The 18757-nt window shown below is 41.3% G+C and overlaps 2 protein-coding genes and 2 non-coding genes across 4 annotated transcripts in view; 3 read left to right on the top strand and 1 right to left on the bottom strand.

The window, feature by feature from the left end:
* The window catches only part of slc18b1 (solute carrier family 18 member B1), a 31150-nt gene extending 25428 nt beyond the window's left edge, over positions 1 to 5722 (bottom strand). Inside the window, exons 1-4 of the mRNA XM_073056369.1 lie at positions 5606 to 5722; positions 5494 to 5565; positions 2910 to 3046; positions 547 to 642 (exon numbers count right to left, since the gene is read on the bottom strand). Coding sequence (XP_072912470.1) covers positions 547 to 642; positions 2910 to 3046; positions 5494 to 5515 — 255 coding nt within the window. The 5' untranslated portion in view covers positions 5516 to 5565; positions 5606 to 5722. The remainder of the gene's footprint in view (positions 1 to 546; positions 643 to 2909; positions 3047 to 5493; positions 5566 to 5605) is intronic.
* A 2475-nt stretch (positions 5723 to 8197) lies between these two features.
* On the top strand, positions 8198 to 18217 carry rps12 (ribosomal protein S12). Its single transcript, XM_073056368.1, has 5 exons — positions 8198 to 8376; positions 9428 to 9544; positions 14350 to 14452; positions 16527 to 16628; positions 18123 to 18217. The coding sequence occupies exons 1-5, from the start codon at positions 8363 to 8365 to the stop codon at positions 18180 to 18182; spliced, it is 396 nt and encodes a 131-aa protein (XP_072912469.1). The 5' UTR covers positions 8198 to 8362; the 3' UTR covers positions 18183 to 18217.
* LOC140733837 (small nucleolar RNA SNORD101) lies at positions 9269 to 9337 on the top strand. Its single transcript, XR_012100393.1, has one exon. It is a non-coding gene; the product is annotated as a small nucleolar RNA SNORD101 (small nucleolar RNA).
* On the top strand, positions 16376 to 16460 carry LOC140733847 (small nucleolar RNA SNORD100). The gene has a single exon (XR_012100402.1). It is a non-coding gene; the product is annotated as a small nucleolar RNA SNORD100 (small nucleolar RNA).
* Positions 18218 to 18757: the final 540 nt, after the last annotated feature.

The following is an 18757-nucleotide window of genomic DNA, read 5'->3' as shown; positions in this document are numbered from 1 at the left end:
TTGATCATTTCCAAAAGCAATTAAGGAATCTTGCGATCCATTTCCTTAGGTAGAAATGCTGTTTAGTCACTAGTAAATGCTCTAAAGCACACATTAACTTGTGAATAAAACCAATGTAACAGAAAATGTATTGTCTGGGGTGTGTACGGATAAGAAAGGGCTATATTCTACTATTCTAAGAAAGCACTGAATTCTACTTGTTAGATCAATAACTCTCCTAAGATTTGGGAGATTTTTGGTTTATTGTTGTATTGTCTAAAATGTATTTACACTGCTTCCTTATAGAGATAGCACGAAATAAAGCAAATTTGCAGTGAATTAAGACATAATAATGTCTTATTTTCTACACCAGATTTTAAAATGTAACTATAGCCCTGGACAGATTTTATAGGACAACAAATAATGGCTGATGTTTCCCAACTTCATAAACATTGTAAAAGAGTATCATTATTCTAACATTCAACCAATCAAGACCACAGAAAAGTTAGCTGCAAGCCATAAAATCCCAGTGCATATCAATTTACCAGAAAAAAATATTATACTTACATATTTTCCCATTATCAGTGAAAATATTAAATTGAATAAAGAAAAACAACCAAATATCATTCCAACAATACTGGCGCTAACTCCTTTAATTTCTGCCTGCAAAGAGAGTAAAGAATAAATTTATGATGCATGATTAATAAACTGCTGATTGCTATGGAGCATTTGCAATCTAACTGTAAATCTTTCCCACCCCTATCCATCTACAAAGATACTCATTTGCGACATGATGTACCTGATATTTGATCAGTAGGTCAATGAGATACATCTCACCATAGACTAAGCTTTCTGCATCACCTCTAAATCAGATTCTCCATTCTCAGAAGTTCCTCCAGGGAGATCTTAGAATCTGATTTTTAAATATAACCATATCAATTTAAATAGACTGAGCCAAATGATTCATAACATGTGTATTTGTTTCACTCCCAAGCGGAACGTTCAATCCCATATTCCACCTACAAAAAAAATCCCTACATATAACATTGCCTACCTCAGCCCAGCTTTACCTCATCCACTACTCTAAACCTTAGTCTTGCTCATCATCTCCACGCTCCAATGCTCTGCCCACCATCCTCCAAACCACTGACTGCCTGTTACGTGTTGGCATTCAGGGCTGCAACGAAGGTCCTCCATCTCTGGCAGTGTTCAGGACTTCCTTCATCACATCAGTAGCTTCCCCTTGGTTTTCACTACTGTCAGTCATGCAAGTCCCAGGTGGAGCCTCAGGAATACTGTTGCACTCAGATATAAGGATTCTTCATTGCTGCTTCCATGACAAATTTGTTTTACCAGTTAGATGTGTTAGCCCTGAACCTGGAAGACCGGTGGACTATTCATAGTCTGTGCTCTACCCTTTGACCTGTTTGGCATGGGTGACCCCACCAAGAGCCAAAGCATAAATCCCTGACTCTAGCCAACATAGCTCTGTGGGTCATTGAGGTTTGCAAGCCTCCAAACCGCGATCAAGTTGTGGTCCTCTTGGAGGTCCAAAATTCTAGGACATCTAAACCTTCTGCATGTGTACATAGACTTGTCAAAATCCCTGGCCTTGCTAAAGACTAAACAGCACCCCTGGCCTTGCTGACTTAACAAGACTCCACAGTCTTATATTATGCGATAGCCTGCTCCACTTTCATGTCCATTCCTAAAATCCAACTCTAACCAAACTTATTATGTGTGGCATTTCCACCACCCTTTCCATTTTTTGTATTAGTGAATTGCTTGCGTGATTCTTCTACATAAATGGGCAAGATCAGGTAACCCATGGGTTTACTGATAAACACAAATTAAACAGATAAGAACAATCTCCCTGAAATGGCTGGAGGAACAGTATAGTGGGAACAGGGCATAGACAGGATGGATAGTCAAAACTCTTTTTTTCCCTGGCTGAGGGAAAATAAACAAGGCATAGGTTAAGGAGGGAGGTAGCTTAAAGAGGATCTAAGGGCAAGTTTAAAAAAAAAATAAAACAGAGAGCAATTGATAGCTGGAATGTGCTGGTGCAGGAGCTGATTGGATCAGATAGAATTTTTTTTTTAATGTTTAAGAGATAATTCGAAAGACACTTAAATAGACAGGGCAATGAAGGGTACAGTCCTGCTGTAGGGAAATGGGATTAGTGTAGATGACCTGAAAGGATAATGTGGGCACAATGAACCAAAAGGCCTACTTCTGGCCTGTATAACTAGCAGTCTGTATACATGATTGAGCACAACAAAGGTTCACCAGAACAATTTCTATAATGGGGGCAGGTTTGTTTATTAAGCAGCCTGGACCCGTGCCCTCCAGAATTTAGAAGAATGAGAGACAATCTCATTAAAACATTAAATACTTAAAGTGCTCGACAGGAGAGATGTGGAGATGATCAATCATTCAGGACAAAGGATAGCAAATCTCGGAAATTTTTTAACCAAGGACACTCAATTACTGACTACTTTCAAGACCAAAGTTGATTTATAGTTACCGTACTAAAGGAAACAAGAGATATGGAGTTAGTAAAGATGCTGAAGTAACGATCAGTCAAAATCTTTTTAAAAAGGTGGAGCAGGCTCGAGGGAATGAATGGCCTGTTCCGCTTTCTGATGTCCTTATGACACAAAATGATGCAGAAATGGTCATTATTATATTTTGATCAAGAGAAAAAAATCTACTGCATAGCATTCAGCTCATGAATTTCCATGTAATATTATTCACATCAATAGTTATTAAACCATTCCATGAGTGCAATATCCTTAAACTGTAAAGCCTATCGAGTCTATTGACCCAGCACTGCTTATCAAACTAACTCCAAGATCAAATTTTTTTAAAGATTCATGAATAGTTTTCACAAATGTTTTTTTAAAAATTACTATCTAAATGCTAATTACCTCTTTTGGAAAGAAAGGTCCTAGAATCGAATAACAAACCATGGAGCTGAAGTTTATTGATGCTGTAGATACCAGTGTGAAAATCTGAGATTTTGTCCATTTCGTTGACTCTTCCCTTGAATTCTCATTTTGATCACCTGTTATGGAGATAAAGTAAGAGATTAACGTCAATTTCCACAAGCTGCACTGGATTATTGAAGATGTAGGCTTCATTTACTGAAGGCAATGGTGACAAAGAATCCTTAAAAAAGTGTAATGAAGATCAGCAAACAGTGAGCATTGACTTGAGACGCAAGAGACAATGGATACTAGGATATGCAGCAAAAATAAAATTGCTAGAGGAACTCAGCAGGTCATGTTGTATCTTTGGAGGCAAAGTGTGGTTAGGATCTGCATCAGGACTGACTGTATTGTACTAAGTCGGAATCAATAAGCTCCAAGTTCCCCTTTTTAAAACATTTTTTTTCTCTGTGAAAACAGTTGACAAAGATAAATCAAACCGAGTAAAATTTGGAATAAAATGGACACTTCTGGTACAGTAAAAAAGGGAGCTCTGCATCAATCGGCAGTTATGTGAAAATTGTATTATGACAACAGGGGTCTAGGGGTTGCATATGGAACCAACATTTTAAAAAAAATTATGTGTTAAGGGGCTGAACTGTGCAATGTCATTAAAAGACAGTATCCATATTCAGCTAGATTTTGTGGTATTTTAATAATTTAGTAATTTAATAATTTTAATAATTCAAAGTCGTGTAATTTTTTGCCGTTTCTTATTCTTAACAAGTTTTTATATTATTGGGTGCAGTGTTCACCCAGTTTTAAGAAATTTATAAACAGTGCTCTGAGTTGTGCTATTTTATGACAAACTTTTATCAGGGTTCAAGCTAAAGTTACATCAGTAAACTAAGGCCAGCACTTTCAAAAATGACTTTCAAAGTGTTAGGAGTTTTTCTTCACTATTAACTTCCAAATTTTTATTTACTGCACATTAACAAAACTTTGAGAGTCTCTTTCAAGCTGGGTGTACATAAATTAATGCAATACATGAGAAATAATCTTAGGGATATCAGTTTCTGGCTTCTTGCCCTGCCTTTCCAGTCCTGGTTAAAAGTCTTGGCCTGAAATGTCGACTGCTTATTCATTTCCATAGATGCTGCCTGACCTGCTGAGGTCCTTCAACATCTTGTGGGTGTGTATCCATGGAAATACTGCTCAGCTTTCATGTTTATTTCAAGTAAATTTATCCACAAATGATTTGATAATCCACATCCCCTGCTGCTGAGATCTCAGATTGTGAGATTCTATGCCCCACTAATTTAAATAATTCCTGAAAATGAATTGCTATAAAATAAAAGAACAGTTTAGAAATTAACATTTAGCTTTTAAGAGATGAATGGCAGCATTGGATACAGTGGGGCCCGTTAACATGCCTGCTGTAGCAGTGGGATTTCTGCTTCAGAAGTTGTTGCGGATCCAAACAAGACATTACAGTACCATTGCAATATTAACAACCTTCTGATCAAGTGGAAAAGTGCCCATATGCACCCTGTCTGCTAAACACAGGAGAAATCCAGTCTGGCTACTCAGCACCGACTACATCTCACAATCTTCAGCAGTGTGGATGGGGCACTGCTGACAGGTGGTTTGGTGATGAGTAATCGTGCTCAGAACCTGTCCATCAAATTTAACACCCTCCTCATTGTAAACAATGAACTATGGCTTGGAGATCAAAAATACCCAATCCAGGATATGTAGCCATGGCCTAACATTACATTTTCACTGCTTGGAGCTTCACAAACAGGATAATTCAGAACCAGCCGTTGGAACGAATCCGAAGATGTTCAATGGAAGAGAATGGAAAGACCACAACCAGTAAGCACATGACAATTGTAGAGGCATAGGGAACCGGTCAACAGAACTCTCTGCTGTCACTCAGCTCCAGGGTTCAATTCCGACCTGCACTTCTATCAATGCGGAGCCCGCACTTTTTCCAGGGTTCCAGAGTTTGAGGTAAAATCCCGATGTTATCTGTACGTCCCCGTGGGATGCGTGGGTTTTCTCTAGCTGCCTCGGTTTCTTCCCACCATCCAAAAACAGACTGGTCAGTAACGGTCACTGTAAATGCCCCGTGATTAGGCCAGGGTTAAATCGGGGTTACTGGGAGACACAGCTCAAAGGGCCGATTACACGCTGTATCGCTATCTTAATAAACAAAGCGAGTTTCCCACCACATCCCTAAGACTTGGTTGTATTCTCGATCGCTAATGCCAATCACAATCAGCGCAGATGGGAACAGAACAGGGTGTGTATGTATCAGAGAGCTGGCATGGACTCGATGGGCGGAATAGCTTGCTGCTGAAGCATAAAGCATTCGGCTGGAGGATTTCACAGGATCGAACCGAATTCCGTAGGAGGAACGGAACTGTCACATGTACAGACTCCACACGGACAGTAGTTCAGGGCAGGGTTGAACCCAAATCCCTACAATTCCTTCTGCGTGGTTCGGAAATAACTCCGAGTAAAAGGAAGAGAGCAGGCGAATTGAGAAGTCAGCAGCGGCAGAAACCGGAGACAAAGTTACCGCTGTCCGCTGGAGTTGCCATGCTGCTGAACGGTGGTAGAAGCGACGAGCAGCGGGGGTTTCACGGACTCCCTCTGTGAGGGCCGCTGCCGCAGACGGTGTGTCCCACGCTGATCGGCGTCGGCCCGGCGTGGATGTAGATCCGAGCTGTTATATTTGGCTTCTTTACAACAGCGCCTTGGACACCACCCCTCCCCACAACCTATCGTGAGCTGCAGAAAGAATGAAGAGACCGGAAGCACCCTGACAGAATTCCGCAAGTGAAAGCTGGGAGACCAATAAAGCAACTTCTCGTCTTCTCACACTGTGAAGGTTGTTTAAACTTCCCAATAAGCATGATTTCAAAACTAGGTACACCAGACTGTGGCGAGCAATACACGAGACAATCTGCAAATGCTGGAAATCCAAAGCAAAATACTGAACTGAACGTATAACTTATTGTTTTGGACGACTCTCACCAGTTTGACGCTGAGCAGTGGTTGATTAGAGTCTCAGTGAAAATCCTCAGTTTTCACCATTTATTAAAGAAGCCCTTCTGCACAGTCATTCACAGGAGCGAGAGAGGCACAGAATTTTTTTTTTGGAGGAGATATTTCTAGAATATGTTGCTACCTTTTGATCGGGACAATTGGAACTATTGAGAAAGCCAGGTGGAGCATGATTATTCCCCCACCGACTGCCCGCCTGTTTGTGTTTACTTAACATCTCCAGCCTTTTCTTGCCTAACAGTTTGATCTCCACAATCCAGAAGTAACAGGCAATGTGATCAATCAGTTTGAAGAGTTTTGAAGGAAAACAATGGAATATTGAAAAACTGGAGTACGATTCATATTTCAAGCATTGCACACGAAGCGAAGTAGGGGTGCACCAACAGGATTAAATGAGAAGTTAAAATATCTCAAACAAGCCTAAAATGAAAAATAAATACTATTTGCAAGATCACATAACTTTTAAAAATTCAATAGACTTTATTTCTTACATCCTTCACATACATGAGTAAAAATCTTTGTTACATCTCCGTCTAAATGAGCAATCATAGTAATTTATAATAAATAGAACAGTCAATGCAACATAGAAATACACTCAAATCAGCGTGAGTTACTCAGTCTGATGGCCTGGTTGAAGAAGCTGTCCCGGAGCCTGTTGGTCCTGGTTTTTATGCTGCGGTATCGTTTCCCGGATGGTAACAGCTGGAATAGATTGTGGTAAAAAAGGAAATCAGATTCAACTCTTAGCATTTTCCAGCACGAGAGGTTGTTAAGTAATATTTATCTCCTAATACTCTATTAAAAACTTACTTGCTCCTGATTGAGCTGGGTTTGACATTTACATCAGGTTTTAAAACAAAAGCAGTTGTAAAAATGCTCATGTTCACGACTTTATTATAGGACCAGGAAGGCACATTCTGTGGGAGAAGCAGTGACTGGAACTTCTGGTGTCAGTCGAGCTCGCACTGACTGATGATTATGAGGCAACGAAGGGTCTCAAGTCTGGCGTGTTGACTGTATTCCTCTCCATCAGCCTGACCTGCTGAGTTCCTCCAGGATTTTAGACCATAAGATATATGAGTAGAATTAGGTTGTTTTCGCAAATTGAGTTACTCTGCCATTACATCATGTCTGATTATTCAACTTAGCCCCATTCTCCTACCTTCTCCCCGTAACCTTTGACACTCTTTCTAATTAAGAACCTATCAATCTCAACCTTGGATATACCCATTGACCTGGCCGCCACAGCAATCTGTGACATTGAATTCTACGGGTGCATCAATCACCCTCCAGCTATAGAAAGTCTTCTTCATCTCTGTTCTAAAGGGACATCCTTCTATTTTGAGTCTGTGTTCTCCGGTCCTAGACCTCCTCACCATAGGAAACATCCTCTCCATGTCCACTCTATTTAGGCCTTTCAATATTTGATAGGTTTCCCCTCATTCTTCAAATCTTCAGTGAGTACAGGCCCAGAGCCACCACACACTCCTGGTATTTCCGGGATTCTTCTCATGAGCTTCTTGCAGACTGTCTCCAATACCAGCACATCCTTTCTTAGATAAGGGGCCCCAAAATTGCTGACAATACTCCAAGTGCGGTCTGACCATTATAAACCCTCAGCATTGCATTCTTGATTTTATATTCCAGTTTTCTCGAAATAAACGCTAACATTGCATTGCAAGATAACATTTAGGGAATCCTGCACGAGGACTCCGAAGTCCCTTTACAGAGCCGTTTTGTATGTTCCTATGAGTATTGAATTTTGTCTCAATTGAAACCATGAACTCTGGAGCAATAAAACGAGGTCCAATGATTGAAATGTTCCAGACGTACTTTTTTGCTGGATGAACTCAGCAGGTCGGGCAGCATCCGTTGAAAGAAGCAGTCTTGATTTGACCACTTGGTATTGAAATGTTCCATATTTGCAAGCCTCAAAACTGCAGTACACTTGTAACATTTAGCCTGTGGTTAAATGTTGTAAATTTTGATGTCTTTCTCTTTCAACATCGGCGCTGCCCGACTCATCGAGCATTTTCTGACTGGATTTCAGATTTCCAGCCTCCGCTGAATTTCCCTGGGTGCAGATTTTCCAGTCAGCCGGGCAAGTTGTTTGGACGTCTATATACATGACGTAAAGGAGCGAGGGGGGGGCCTGCGCGCGCGCGCCTATATAAGCGATGACGTCACCCGCGCGCGCCCTCTCTGCCGCCATTGTACTGTGGGCTCCGGGTGAGTGAGGGCCGAGAAGCGAAGCGTCATCGCGGCCATCCCGCGTCCCGCAGCTGCGCCTGGTCCGCCGCCCGCTCTGTCGCCCCAGTGCCCTCAGCCTCTGGCTATATTTCGGCATCCAACCGCAGTTTTCTGGGAAAATACGCCGCAGGATGGCCGAGGAATGGTGGGTGCTCGAGTCGGAGCCGAGAGTGCTCGGGCAGGCGGTGAGCCAGGGGAAGGGCCTGGGACGCGGACAGGTAGGGAAGGGCCGGGGAGTAGGAGAGTTCCCCTGCCCCGGCTGGTAGTGGAATCCCGGGACCAGGCCAATGGGGAGAGGTTGTTAGATCGTTAGTAGTGAAGGGGGAGTATTGCTTTCCAAGGGGCAATTACTGACAGTTGTGGTTGAGCAATGTAACTGTTGCTATGTCTTATCAGATTCAGTGTTACGTTGTTAAATTTTCCTAATTTTTTTGGGAAATATCTGAATACATCTCTAGTGAGTAAAGTTGGTAGATAGATTCCCTAGAACATGGGCATGGGGAGGTGCCGAGGACGGCCTTGCAAGATGGTCTAGAGTAGATTGCTGATGCAAAGCAGTGGAGAGTTGCTGGCATGACAAGGACAGGCTGTGGTGGGGGCAGTGATAAATTGAGAGGTAAGACATGAGCTAAATAGTGTTAAAAGCAAATACTTCGAAAGGAGAACGTTTTACATTTCAGGCTCAAGACAATTCATTGATTTTAGTTCCTTCTTGCAAAAACACTGCCTTGCATACTGTCACCCATTATTTTCCATTAGTTCAACTTTCTAGCTTTTAAAATTTTCTCTCTAGGTGTCGGAATGGGGACTGCCAGGTATAGTTAATGGCATCAATTGTGAACTTTAGTCTTGAGGTTCAATTCAGTTCTGCATAATTTCTTTGACTAGTGTTTGTATTGGGAAAAATGTTTGGAGTACAACACACCAAAGTTAATTCTGTCTTTACTTAAGAGGTGGATATAACATGTATTGTGAAAGTGCTAGTCTAGTTTAAATAAATTAACGTGACTGTTTTGACAATGTAACTAAGCTGCATTGTTAAAATGATGATCTATGTCGGATACCCCTTCACTCTTAATAATGAGTGAAAGAAATTTGCTGACAACTTTGTAGCTTAATATTAGCTTTCTTAAATGATATTATTACTACGGATAGTAGTTAACTAATACTTCATACCGTATCCACCACTTTCGTAGCATAGCCGCAGGAGGAGTCATGGATGTCAACACTGCACTTCAGGAGGTGCTGAAAACGGCATACATCCACGATGGCTTGTGTTGTGGTCTGCGGGAAGCTGCAAAAGTGCTTGATAAGTGAGTATGGTCATCAATTTTAGAATTACCTTTATTGATAAAATGCAGGAAATGTGTGTACACTCAGGAAAATGTAATCCATTATAAAATGTAAAATAAAGTTCAGGGTTTGCTAGAATATCATAGGGCAAAATAATGGCTTTTGTTCTTGGGTAATGGTGTAGTTGCCTGATTTTTAAAATCTTCATGAACATAATGAACAAGCCTGCAGATTATTCTTTGTGATACCCATTAAAGATGATAATGGAGTATCCAGCCAAAACTTAATCAGGTGCTTTTGCCTGCAGGGATGGTACTTGACAGTCATGGAGCACCACTGCATAGACTAGATGAGCTCTGGCTCTCTTGGTCTTGTCAGCCTGCTTCTCTGCCTAGTCCATCTACATGCACTGGACCATAATGCCCCACACCTCTCATCTGTGTACCTATTTAAATTTTCCTTAACTATTACAATTGAGCCAGCATTTTCCATCCGTTCCATATTCGTGTCACCACTAAGAAGTATTTCACTGGAGTGTTACCAGAGATGTTTAACCTCTTGCTCATGCAGTCTGAGATACCCACCTGCTTTAAGCAGGCTTCAATTATACTGGTGCCTAAGGAGAAGATGGTAACCTCCTTCAATTACTACTGTTCAGTGGCACAGTGATGAAGTGTTTTGAGAAGTTGGTGATGAAACATCAACTTCTACCTGAAAAGTGACTTAAATCTGTTCCTATTAGCCTAACTGTGCAACTAATCCACAGCACATGCCATCCCATTGGCTCTTCACTCAACCCTGGAAACCATGGACAGGTAAGATGCAGACATCAGGATGCTTATTACTGATTGCAGGTTGGCATTCGCTACTTATTATTCCTTAAAAACTAATCAATAAGCTTCAAGACCCGTGCAATTGGATCCTCGATTTCCTCAGTTTTAGACCCCAGTCAGTTCGTATTGGCAACATCTCCACAATCTCCTCAGAGCAGGGTTGTTGTCCTTAAATCCTTGCTTTACTCACTTCACACTTCATGACTGTGTGGCTATGTACAGCTCTAATGCCATATTCAAGTTTGCTGATGACATCACTGTCGTGGGCCGAATCAAAGGTGACGAATCGGCATATAGGAGGGAGATCGAAAATTTGGGATACCACCATTATAGGTTGAATCAAAGGTGACAAATCAACGTAGAAGGAGGTTGAAAATCTGGCTGAGAGGTGCAATGGCAGCAATCTCTTACTCATCACCAGCAAGAGCAGGGTGTTAATTATTGACTTCAGAAGGAGGAAACCAGAGGTGCACAAGCCAATGTTCTTCAGTGGATTAGACGTGGAGAGGGTCAGCAACAACAAATTCCTTGGAGTCGTTGTTTCAGGACCTGTCCTGGACCAGCACCTAGTACAGTTATGAAGAAAGTGTGTCTCCGCTTAGGAGTTTCCAAAGATACAGCATGAGATTTAAAACTTTGAACTTTTAAGACTGTGGTGAAGAGTGCACTGGCTGCATTACAGTCTGGTATGGAAGCACCAGTGCCAATGAACGGAAAATCCAGCTAATGGATGTGGCCCAGTCAATCACAGGTAAAGCTTTCCCCATCATGGTCATGTTCTCCGCGCTGCTGTCATCAGGAAGAAGGTACAATAGTCTTAGGACCATGCCATCTAGTTCACGAACTGTTATTACCCTTCTACAATCAGGATCTTGAACCAAAGGGTCAACTTCACTAAACTTCATTGAAAATTTCCCACAACCTATAGAGTGATTTCAAGGACTTCATTTCAGGTTCTTGATATTTATTGCTAATTTATTATTATTTTTGTACTTGCACAAATTGTCTTTTGCACACTGGCTGAACACCTTGTTGGTGTGATCTTTCATTGATTCTTTTACAGTCATTGGATTTATTGAGTATGCCTACAAGAAAATTGATCTGGAGTGTGTATGTACTTTGATAACAAACTTAAATTGAACTTTGAAAGTCCCCTCCGCCATTACCCTTCTGTTTATTTCTTTTCACTCTAAACCTATGACCTCTAGTTCTAGTCACACTTAACTTCAGGGGGAAAGCCTGCAGGCATTCACATTATTTATACCTCTCATAATTTTGTATACCTCAATTAACTCTCCCTTCATTCCAGTTGCTCCAGGGTGTAAAGTTATCTTATTCAACCTTAGGATAAAAAAAAGAGCAAACACGAGGAAATCTGCAGATGCTGGAAATTCAAACAACACACTAAAAATGCTGGTGGAACACAGCAGGCCAGGCAGCATCTATAGGGAGAAGCGCTGTCAATGTTTCGGGCTGAGACCTTTCGTCAGGACTAACCGAAAAGAAAGATAGAGATTTGAAAGTAGTGGGGGGAGGGGGAAATGAGAAATGATAGGAGAAGACCGGAGGGGGTGGGATGAAGCTAAGAGCTGGAAAGGTGATTGACGAAAGTGATACAGAGCTGGAGAAGGGAAAGGATCATGGGACAGGAGGCCTTGGGAGAAAGAAAGGGGGGGGGGAACACCAGAGGGAGATGGAGAACAGACAAACAACTAAATATGTCAGGGATGGAGTAAGAAGGGGAGGAGGGGCATTAACGGAAGTTAGAGAAGTCAATGTTCATGCCATCAGGTTGGAGGCTACCCAGCCGGTATATAAAGTGTTGTTCCTCCAACCTGAGTTTGGATTCATTTTGACAGTAGAGGAGGTCATGGATAGACATATCAGAATGGGAATGGGACGTGGAATTAAAATGTGTGGCCACTGGGAGATCCTGCTTTTTCTGGCGGACCGAGCGTAGGTGTTCAGCGAAATGGTCTCCCAGTCTGCGTCGGGTCTCACATGCACTTATGTAAAAGGCCACACTGGGAGCACCGCGGTGACGCAGTATACCACACCAGCTGACTCACAGGTGAAGTGTCCCCTCACCTGGAAGGACTGTCTGGGGCCCTGAATGGTGGTGAACAGCGCTTCTCCCTATAGATGCTGCCTGGCCTGTTGTGTTCCACCAACATTTTGTGTGTGTTGATTAAAAAAAAAGATTAGCTTTACTTATCGAGTGTACATTGAAACATACAGTGAAGTGTGTCATTTGCATCAAAACAAATCAGTGAAGATAGTGCTGAGCAGCCAGCAACTATTGCCATGATTCCAGCACCAATAGCATGCCCACAGCTCGTTAAACGGGTAACCATGTGTCTTTGGAATTTGGGAGGAAAACTGAGCTCCCGGAGGAAACATGCACTTATGTAAAATACAAGTTTTGTAACTGGCGGGAATTGAATCCCAATCAGTAATGTATTGCAGCTAGTGCAGCAATAGCATATGATGACTGCTACATTACTGTGCCAGCCCAGCTTAACCTGTAACTCAGGTCCTCAAGTCTTGGCAGCAGTTATGTAAATTTGCTGTGCATTCTTTTCAACTTGTATCTCTTGCAGGTGGGCGATCAGAACTGCCCACAGTCTGACCTTATTCAACTTCAGTATAATATCCCATGAAGGCCAATGGGCCAAAAACCTCTGCCACATAACCTGTAATGCCATTTTCAAGAAATTATCGATTTATTCCTAGATCCCTTTGTCTTTTGCACATCTCAGTGCCCTGCTATTCACTTTGTAAGTCTTAACCTTGGTTTGTCCTCCCAAAGTGCAGTATCTCGCTCTTGTGGCACTAAATTCCATCTGCCTTTTTTTTAGCCTATTTTCTCAGCTGGTCCAGGTTTTGTAAACTTTTTTTTAAGCCTATCTCTATTGCTAGAGGGATTGAATTCTAGAGCTGGGAGGTTATGCTGCAACTCTGCAGGGTACAGGTGAGGCTGCGCCTGGAGTACTGTGCAGTTCTGGTCTCCGTACTTGAGGAAGGATATACTGGCTTTGGAGGCAATGCAGAGGAGGTTCATTAGGTTGATTCCAGGGATGAAGGGGTTAACTTATGAGGAGAGATTGAGTCGCCTAGGACTATACTCTCGAGTTCAGGGGATCTTATAGAAACATACAAAATTTTGAAAGGGATAGATAAGATAGAAGTAGGAAAGTTGTTTCCATTGGTAGGCGAGACTAGAACTAGGGGACATTGCCGCAAGATTCAGGGGGGAAGATTTAGGACGGAGATGAGGAGAAACTGTTTTTCTGTAGAATTCACTGCCCAGGGAAGCTATTGAGGCTTCCTCACTAAATATATTTAAGATAGTTAGATTTTTACATAGTAGGGGAATTAAGGGTTATGGGGAAAAGGTAAGCTGAGTTTACGAACAGGTCAGCCATGATCTTATTGAATGGCAGGGCAGGCTTGATGGGCTGGATGGCTTACTCCTGTTTCTTATGTTCTATCTCATTGTTCTGTATGCCCCCAATCTGTAAATTTGCTGAGTCAGTTTACCGCATTGTCAACTAACTACAGTAGTGGGCCCAGCATTGATCCCTGTGATACCCTAGTTACTAGTTACACCTCAAATCAGAGATAGACAACTAATACTGCTCGCACTAAGTGACATTCAGTCCAATTGACTAATTCATCCTGAACACCAAGCGACTTAACTTTTGTCAAAGGCCTCGCTAAAGTCCGAACCTTCCTTTCATCAATCTTACTGGTAATCTAGAAACACTAACATGACTTGCCACACACAAAGCTCTGTTAGCTAACCCTTAGGCACTGGACTTCCAATAGTTTGCCTGCGACTGGTGACCCGCTCAATGGCTGAGATTTTGCCTGCTTATTCTTAGAACCTTTATTATACAATTGAACTACATTAGCTATCCCCCTTCAGCTCCTCAATGTTCATGACTTGAAATAGTAGTATTGGTGTGATATAGTTTTGTTTTTTTTTACAGACGGCAAGCACACTTGTGTGTCCTGGCAAGCAACTGTGATGAGGCGCAATATGTTAAGTTGGTAGAGGCACTCTGTGCTGAACATCAGATCAACCTGATTAAGGTGAGCACCATAAAATGGATTGAATAAAGACACAGATCAATATTTAGTTATTAGCTACTTTTCTTAATTTTCAATCCACTTGCTATAGTTCTCTTCCTGTAATCATAGAATGAGACATTGGAAGGATTATAGATGAGAGTCCTGATAAACTAATCATAGTCATCTGAAAGTAAAGTGTGGCTTTGCATTCCCTTTTGCCCGTAGCTGTTTTGTAAAGAGATCTGGCACTTAAGGCTTTATTAATTTTTCTTGATTACCCACACCTAATACAGAATACCGAGTATATATGTTCGTGATCTTCTATTGCTGTAGCCATCTACTGCAAGGTTCAGCGTGTTGTGCATTCTGAGATGCACTTCTGCACACCACTGTTACAATGTGGTTATTTGAGTTACTTTGCCACCTTATCAGCTTGAACTATTTTGGCCATTCTCTGATCTCTCATTAACAAGATGCCACAGAACTACCACTCTCTTGAAGTATTTTTGTTCTTCACATATTCTCTACAAACACCAGAGACTGTTTGTTGTATGTGAAAATCCCAGATCAGCAGGTTAATATATCACATTTCCTCATTCTGGTGTTTGGTCTGAACAACTGAACCTCTTGACCATGTCTGTCTGTTTTTGTGCATTGAGTTTTTGCCACATGATTGCTGATTAGATATATACATTAACTAAAGTGTCACTGGGTGTATATATGCTTACACAGGAGATCCTCATGGCAATCTGTTGTTTGAAAGTATACAAATCACAGCCTTCAGATTTAGGATATGGAATTTTAACATTTGCTCTTATGAAATTTGGGGGTGAACAATTTTTTTGCAGTCATTTCTTTGCAGCTGTGCTTTATGGAAGGTAGTGCTCTGGACTGTTGTAGGAATACAGATCCCCTGTGATGCGGGGGTCACCTGCATTACTGTGCACAATGCAGGTACAAGCCATATTGCTAGCCCAGCTTCTGATTATTTCAGATTAAGATGCCTTTAAAAACTACATAATACTCCAGTGCGATCTTAAGGATTACTTCCACCGCTACAGCATAATGTCCCAACTCGTATTCTCAATGGTCTGACGAAGGTCAGCATGCTACTTGCTTTATTCCATCACCCTGTTTACGTACGATGCTGTTGTCATGTACTCCTAGATCCTTCTGTTCCACTACACTCCTTAGTGCCCTATTGTTCATAATATAAGTCCTACACTGGTTTGACTGAAATCCATTACTTGCACTTAATTTAAATCCATTTCCTTGGATCACTTCCCTAACTAACTGATCAAGATCGCCCTTCAACCGTTCAAAACTTGCCATTCAAGCTATGTGTATTCACATCCAAATTACTTGTACAGATAAATGAAAAACTGGTTCCACCATAGACTCCTAAATAACACTTGTCATTGGCGTCTGCTCTAGCATTCAGCTAGTACCCTCTGCTTCCTACTTCTAAGCTAATTTTGGCTAATCAGCTCTCCCATACCCAACCTTCCCGATCTCTACAACATGGGACCTTGTCAAAGGCCTTTGAAGTTCAACTAGACAAAAAAAAAGACTTAAAAGCTGAGGTACCCAACCTTTTTTATGCCATGGACCCCTACCATTAACTGAGGGGTCTGGACCCCAGGTCGGGATCTCCTGACTTAAAGGGTTCTTGTGATTTCCTATGATTTAGCAGTCACTGATCACATCACTGAAAGATTGTTTGTTTTCAGTTTTTTTTAAATTAACAAGCAGGTTACTAGAGATTTTGTTACATGTGGTAAGATCACTTCAGTTAGGCACATCAAACTTTGGAGGCAGAACCCATGCAGTTTTGGATAATATTTCAGTGTCTCCAGAGAAGTATAATTAGGATGCACAGAAATGTTTGACTTGGGATTTCATGGTAGTATTACAATTGTTCAATATAGGACGGAAGGGCAATACTGTATCTATGATGACCATTTGGCTCCCTCAACTGAATCAAATGAAGAAAATTGCCTGAATTGTTACCCGAAGTGTCTGAGATACAGTGCTAGTTTTGACATACCTTGATGAATCTTTTTGCCTCTTGTAACTAACTATTTTTCTAAATAAGGTTGATGACAACAAGAAACTCGGAGAGTGGGTAGGCCTGTGCAAAATAGACCGAGAAGGGAAACCTCGCAAGGTTGTGGGTTGCAGCTGCGTTGTTGTCAAGGTGAGTTATATAGAGTCATAGAAGAGTACATCTCAGGAACAAATCCTTTGGTCCATTTAATCCATGCCAAAACTATTTAAACTGCCTAGTCCAATTGACCTGCACCGAGACCATAGCCCTCCATACCCCTCCCATCCATGTACCTTGATGGTAGGGGTACAGAAGTTGATGACAAATCACCTTATAAAACTGTTTTCTTCTGTTATTTGGTGCAAGTAATACAGGCTGATCTGAAGAGGGTTTACATTTGGCCAAATGAGCTTGGTGCAGAGAAATGCAGGTTCCCCTTCCTGGAAGTTGCAGGCTGGTTTAATGGATTAGTAGCCTTTGATTAAATAGTGACCATGTTTAGGTGTATAGGTCTCATAGTGCTGATGGATTTATTAATTAGCCAGGTCAAATCCAGTATTTGAATAAAGTTATTAGCACAGAATTGAGCCTTTGGACCTGCTTGGGTTTATGCATTTTCCTGCATATGTTTGGTAGCCCCTATGCTTTGGCTATTCAAATACTTGTTTTCTCCAATGTAAGGATACCTATGTTTATGTTAAATCTCTGTGCTCTTGTTTTAAATTGGCTATCGATAGTTTGTTGTTCTATTAGAAGTCATGAGTAGATTTGCAGAAGGCAGTTGGCCCTGAGTCGCCCAACTCTGGTGCTATCTTGAATGGTGTACAATTCTACATCAAGATAGTACAAGGAAGACAGTAACAGAATGTAGAATATATAATATTAAAGAATCCAGTGAAGACATGAGGGCCATGATGAAATTGGGGTCCAGTTCACCTTTATCATCCAATATGTCTGTTCAAGTGTTTTATAATAGGATAGAAGCTGTCCTTTAGTCTGGTGGTACCCACAACAAGAGAGAAATAATTGTTACTATCTACTTGTAATGTTCTTTAATCAGGTTACCTTTCAGTTTCCTCTGAAAATTAACCAGATGGTTCAATCTCATAATGAAGTGCAGAAGTCCAGGAAACATCCTGGTGAATTTCCTCTGCACTCCCTCCAGCTTAATCACATTCTTCATAATGATGTGCTAACTAGAACTGCCCACAATAGTCCAGATGTGGCCTAACCAATGTTTTATTTGCAATATAATACCCCTGCTCTTGTATTTGGTGCTTTGGCTGATGGAGGCACATGTCCCATCCATTGTCTTCACCGCCTATCTGCCCATGCTGTCACTTTCCGGGATCTGGACTTGTCGTGTGAAGTGTGTCTTTTCATCAACTCACTGGGCTCTTGCTGTGTCCTATGAAAAAGCACTGCTTCACCTTACCAGGAATAAATCCTGCTATTGCTATGTCAAGCTTCCCTGTGATCAGTTTCATGCTAGTGCCTCAGAAAATGTATACTTAACATTTTAATGATATCTGCACCCACTGGCCTATCAGCTTTATTACTTAGTTTGGTGCATTGAACTTAATATCAAATGATGTCTTAGTAAATTCCAATGCACACATTAACAAATGTTTCTCTTTTTTTCAGGATTATGGCAAGGACTCACAAGCCAAGGATGTCATTGACAATTATTTCAGGGCAAAGTAATGCAATTTATTAAATAAAAAAACCTTTTAATATCATGAGTCCTTTTTGACTAAATGTCTGCCTATGTCTTAGTAGGAATATTAAATTCAACTGGTTTCATTTGTATTTTTCCCTTGTTTTTTCCCCTTGTCATGTGTTTTTGTTGATAGGGACTGACTTCACTCACACTCAAAAATATGAAAAACACCACCCTAGCAAATCTGGAATACTGAAAATGCAGTGCAACCTTTTGTGATTTAACTGAGCCAGATTGAAGCTGCAGCTGGGAGATATAAAAGATCTTTATTCAATGTTGCAGATCTCTTCTAACCCATTGTTTTATAGTCACAAAGACAGTTGATAAACTAAACAGGAGAGTGTGCAGATGCTGGAAATTCAGAGCATCACACACATTACTGGAGGAAATCAGCAGGTCAGTCAGCATCTATGGAAATTAATAGTCGATGTTTCGGGCCGAGATCCTGCTTCATGGTTTCAATAGTTGTAGTTGACTGCTGTAACTTTTGGAATTCAGCTATATAACTCCAGGATTACATATTTACAATCGTAGCACATCCTAGCCAGCAAAATCTCTT

The sequence above is a fragment of the Hemitrygon akajei genome, chromosome 9, assembly GCF_048418815.1.
Source record: "Hemitrygon akajei chromosome 9, sHemAka1.3, whole genome shotgun sequence".
Lineage (NCBI taxonomy): Eukaryota > Metazoa > Chordata > Chondrichthyes > Myliobatiformes > Dasyatidae > Hemitrygon > Hemitrygon akajei.
The sequence above is the reverse complement of the archived record's forward strand: the minus strand, read 5'-3'. Positions and strand labels throughout refer to the sequence as shown.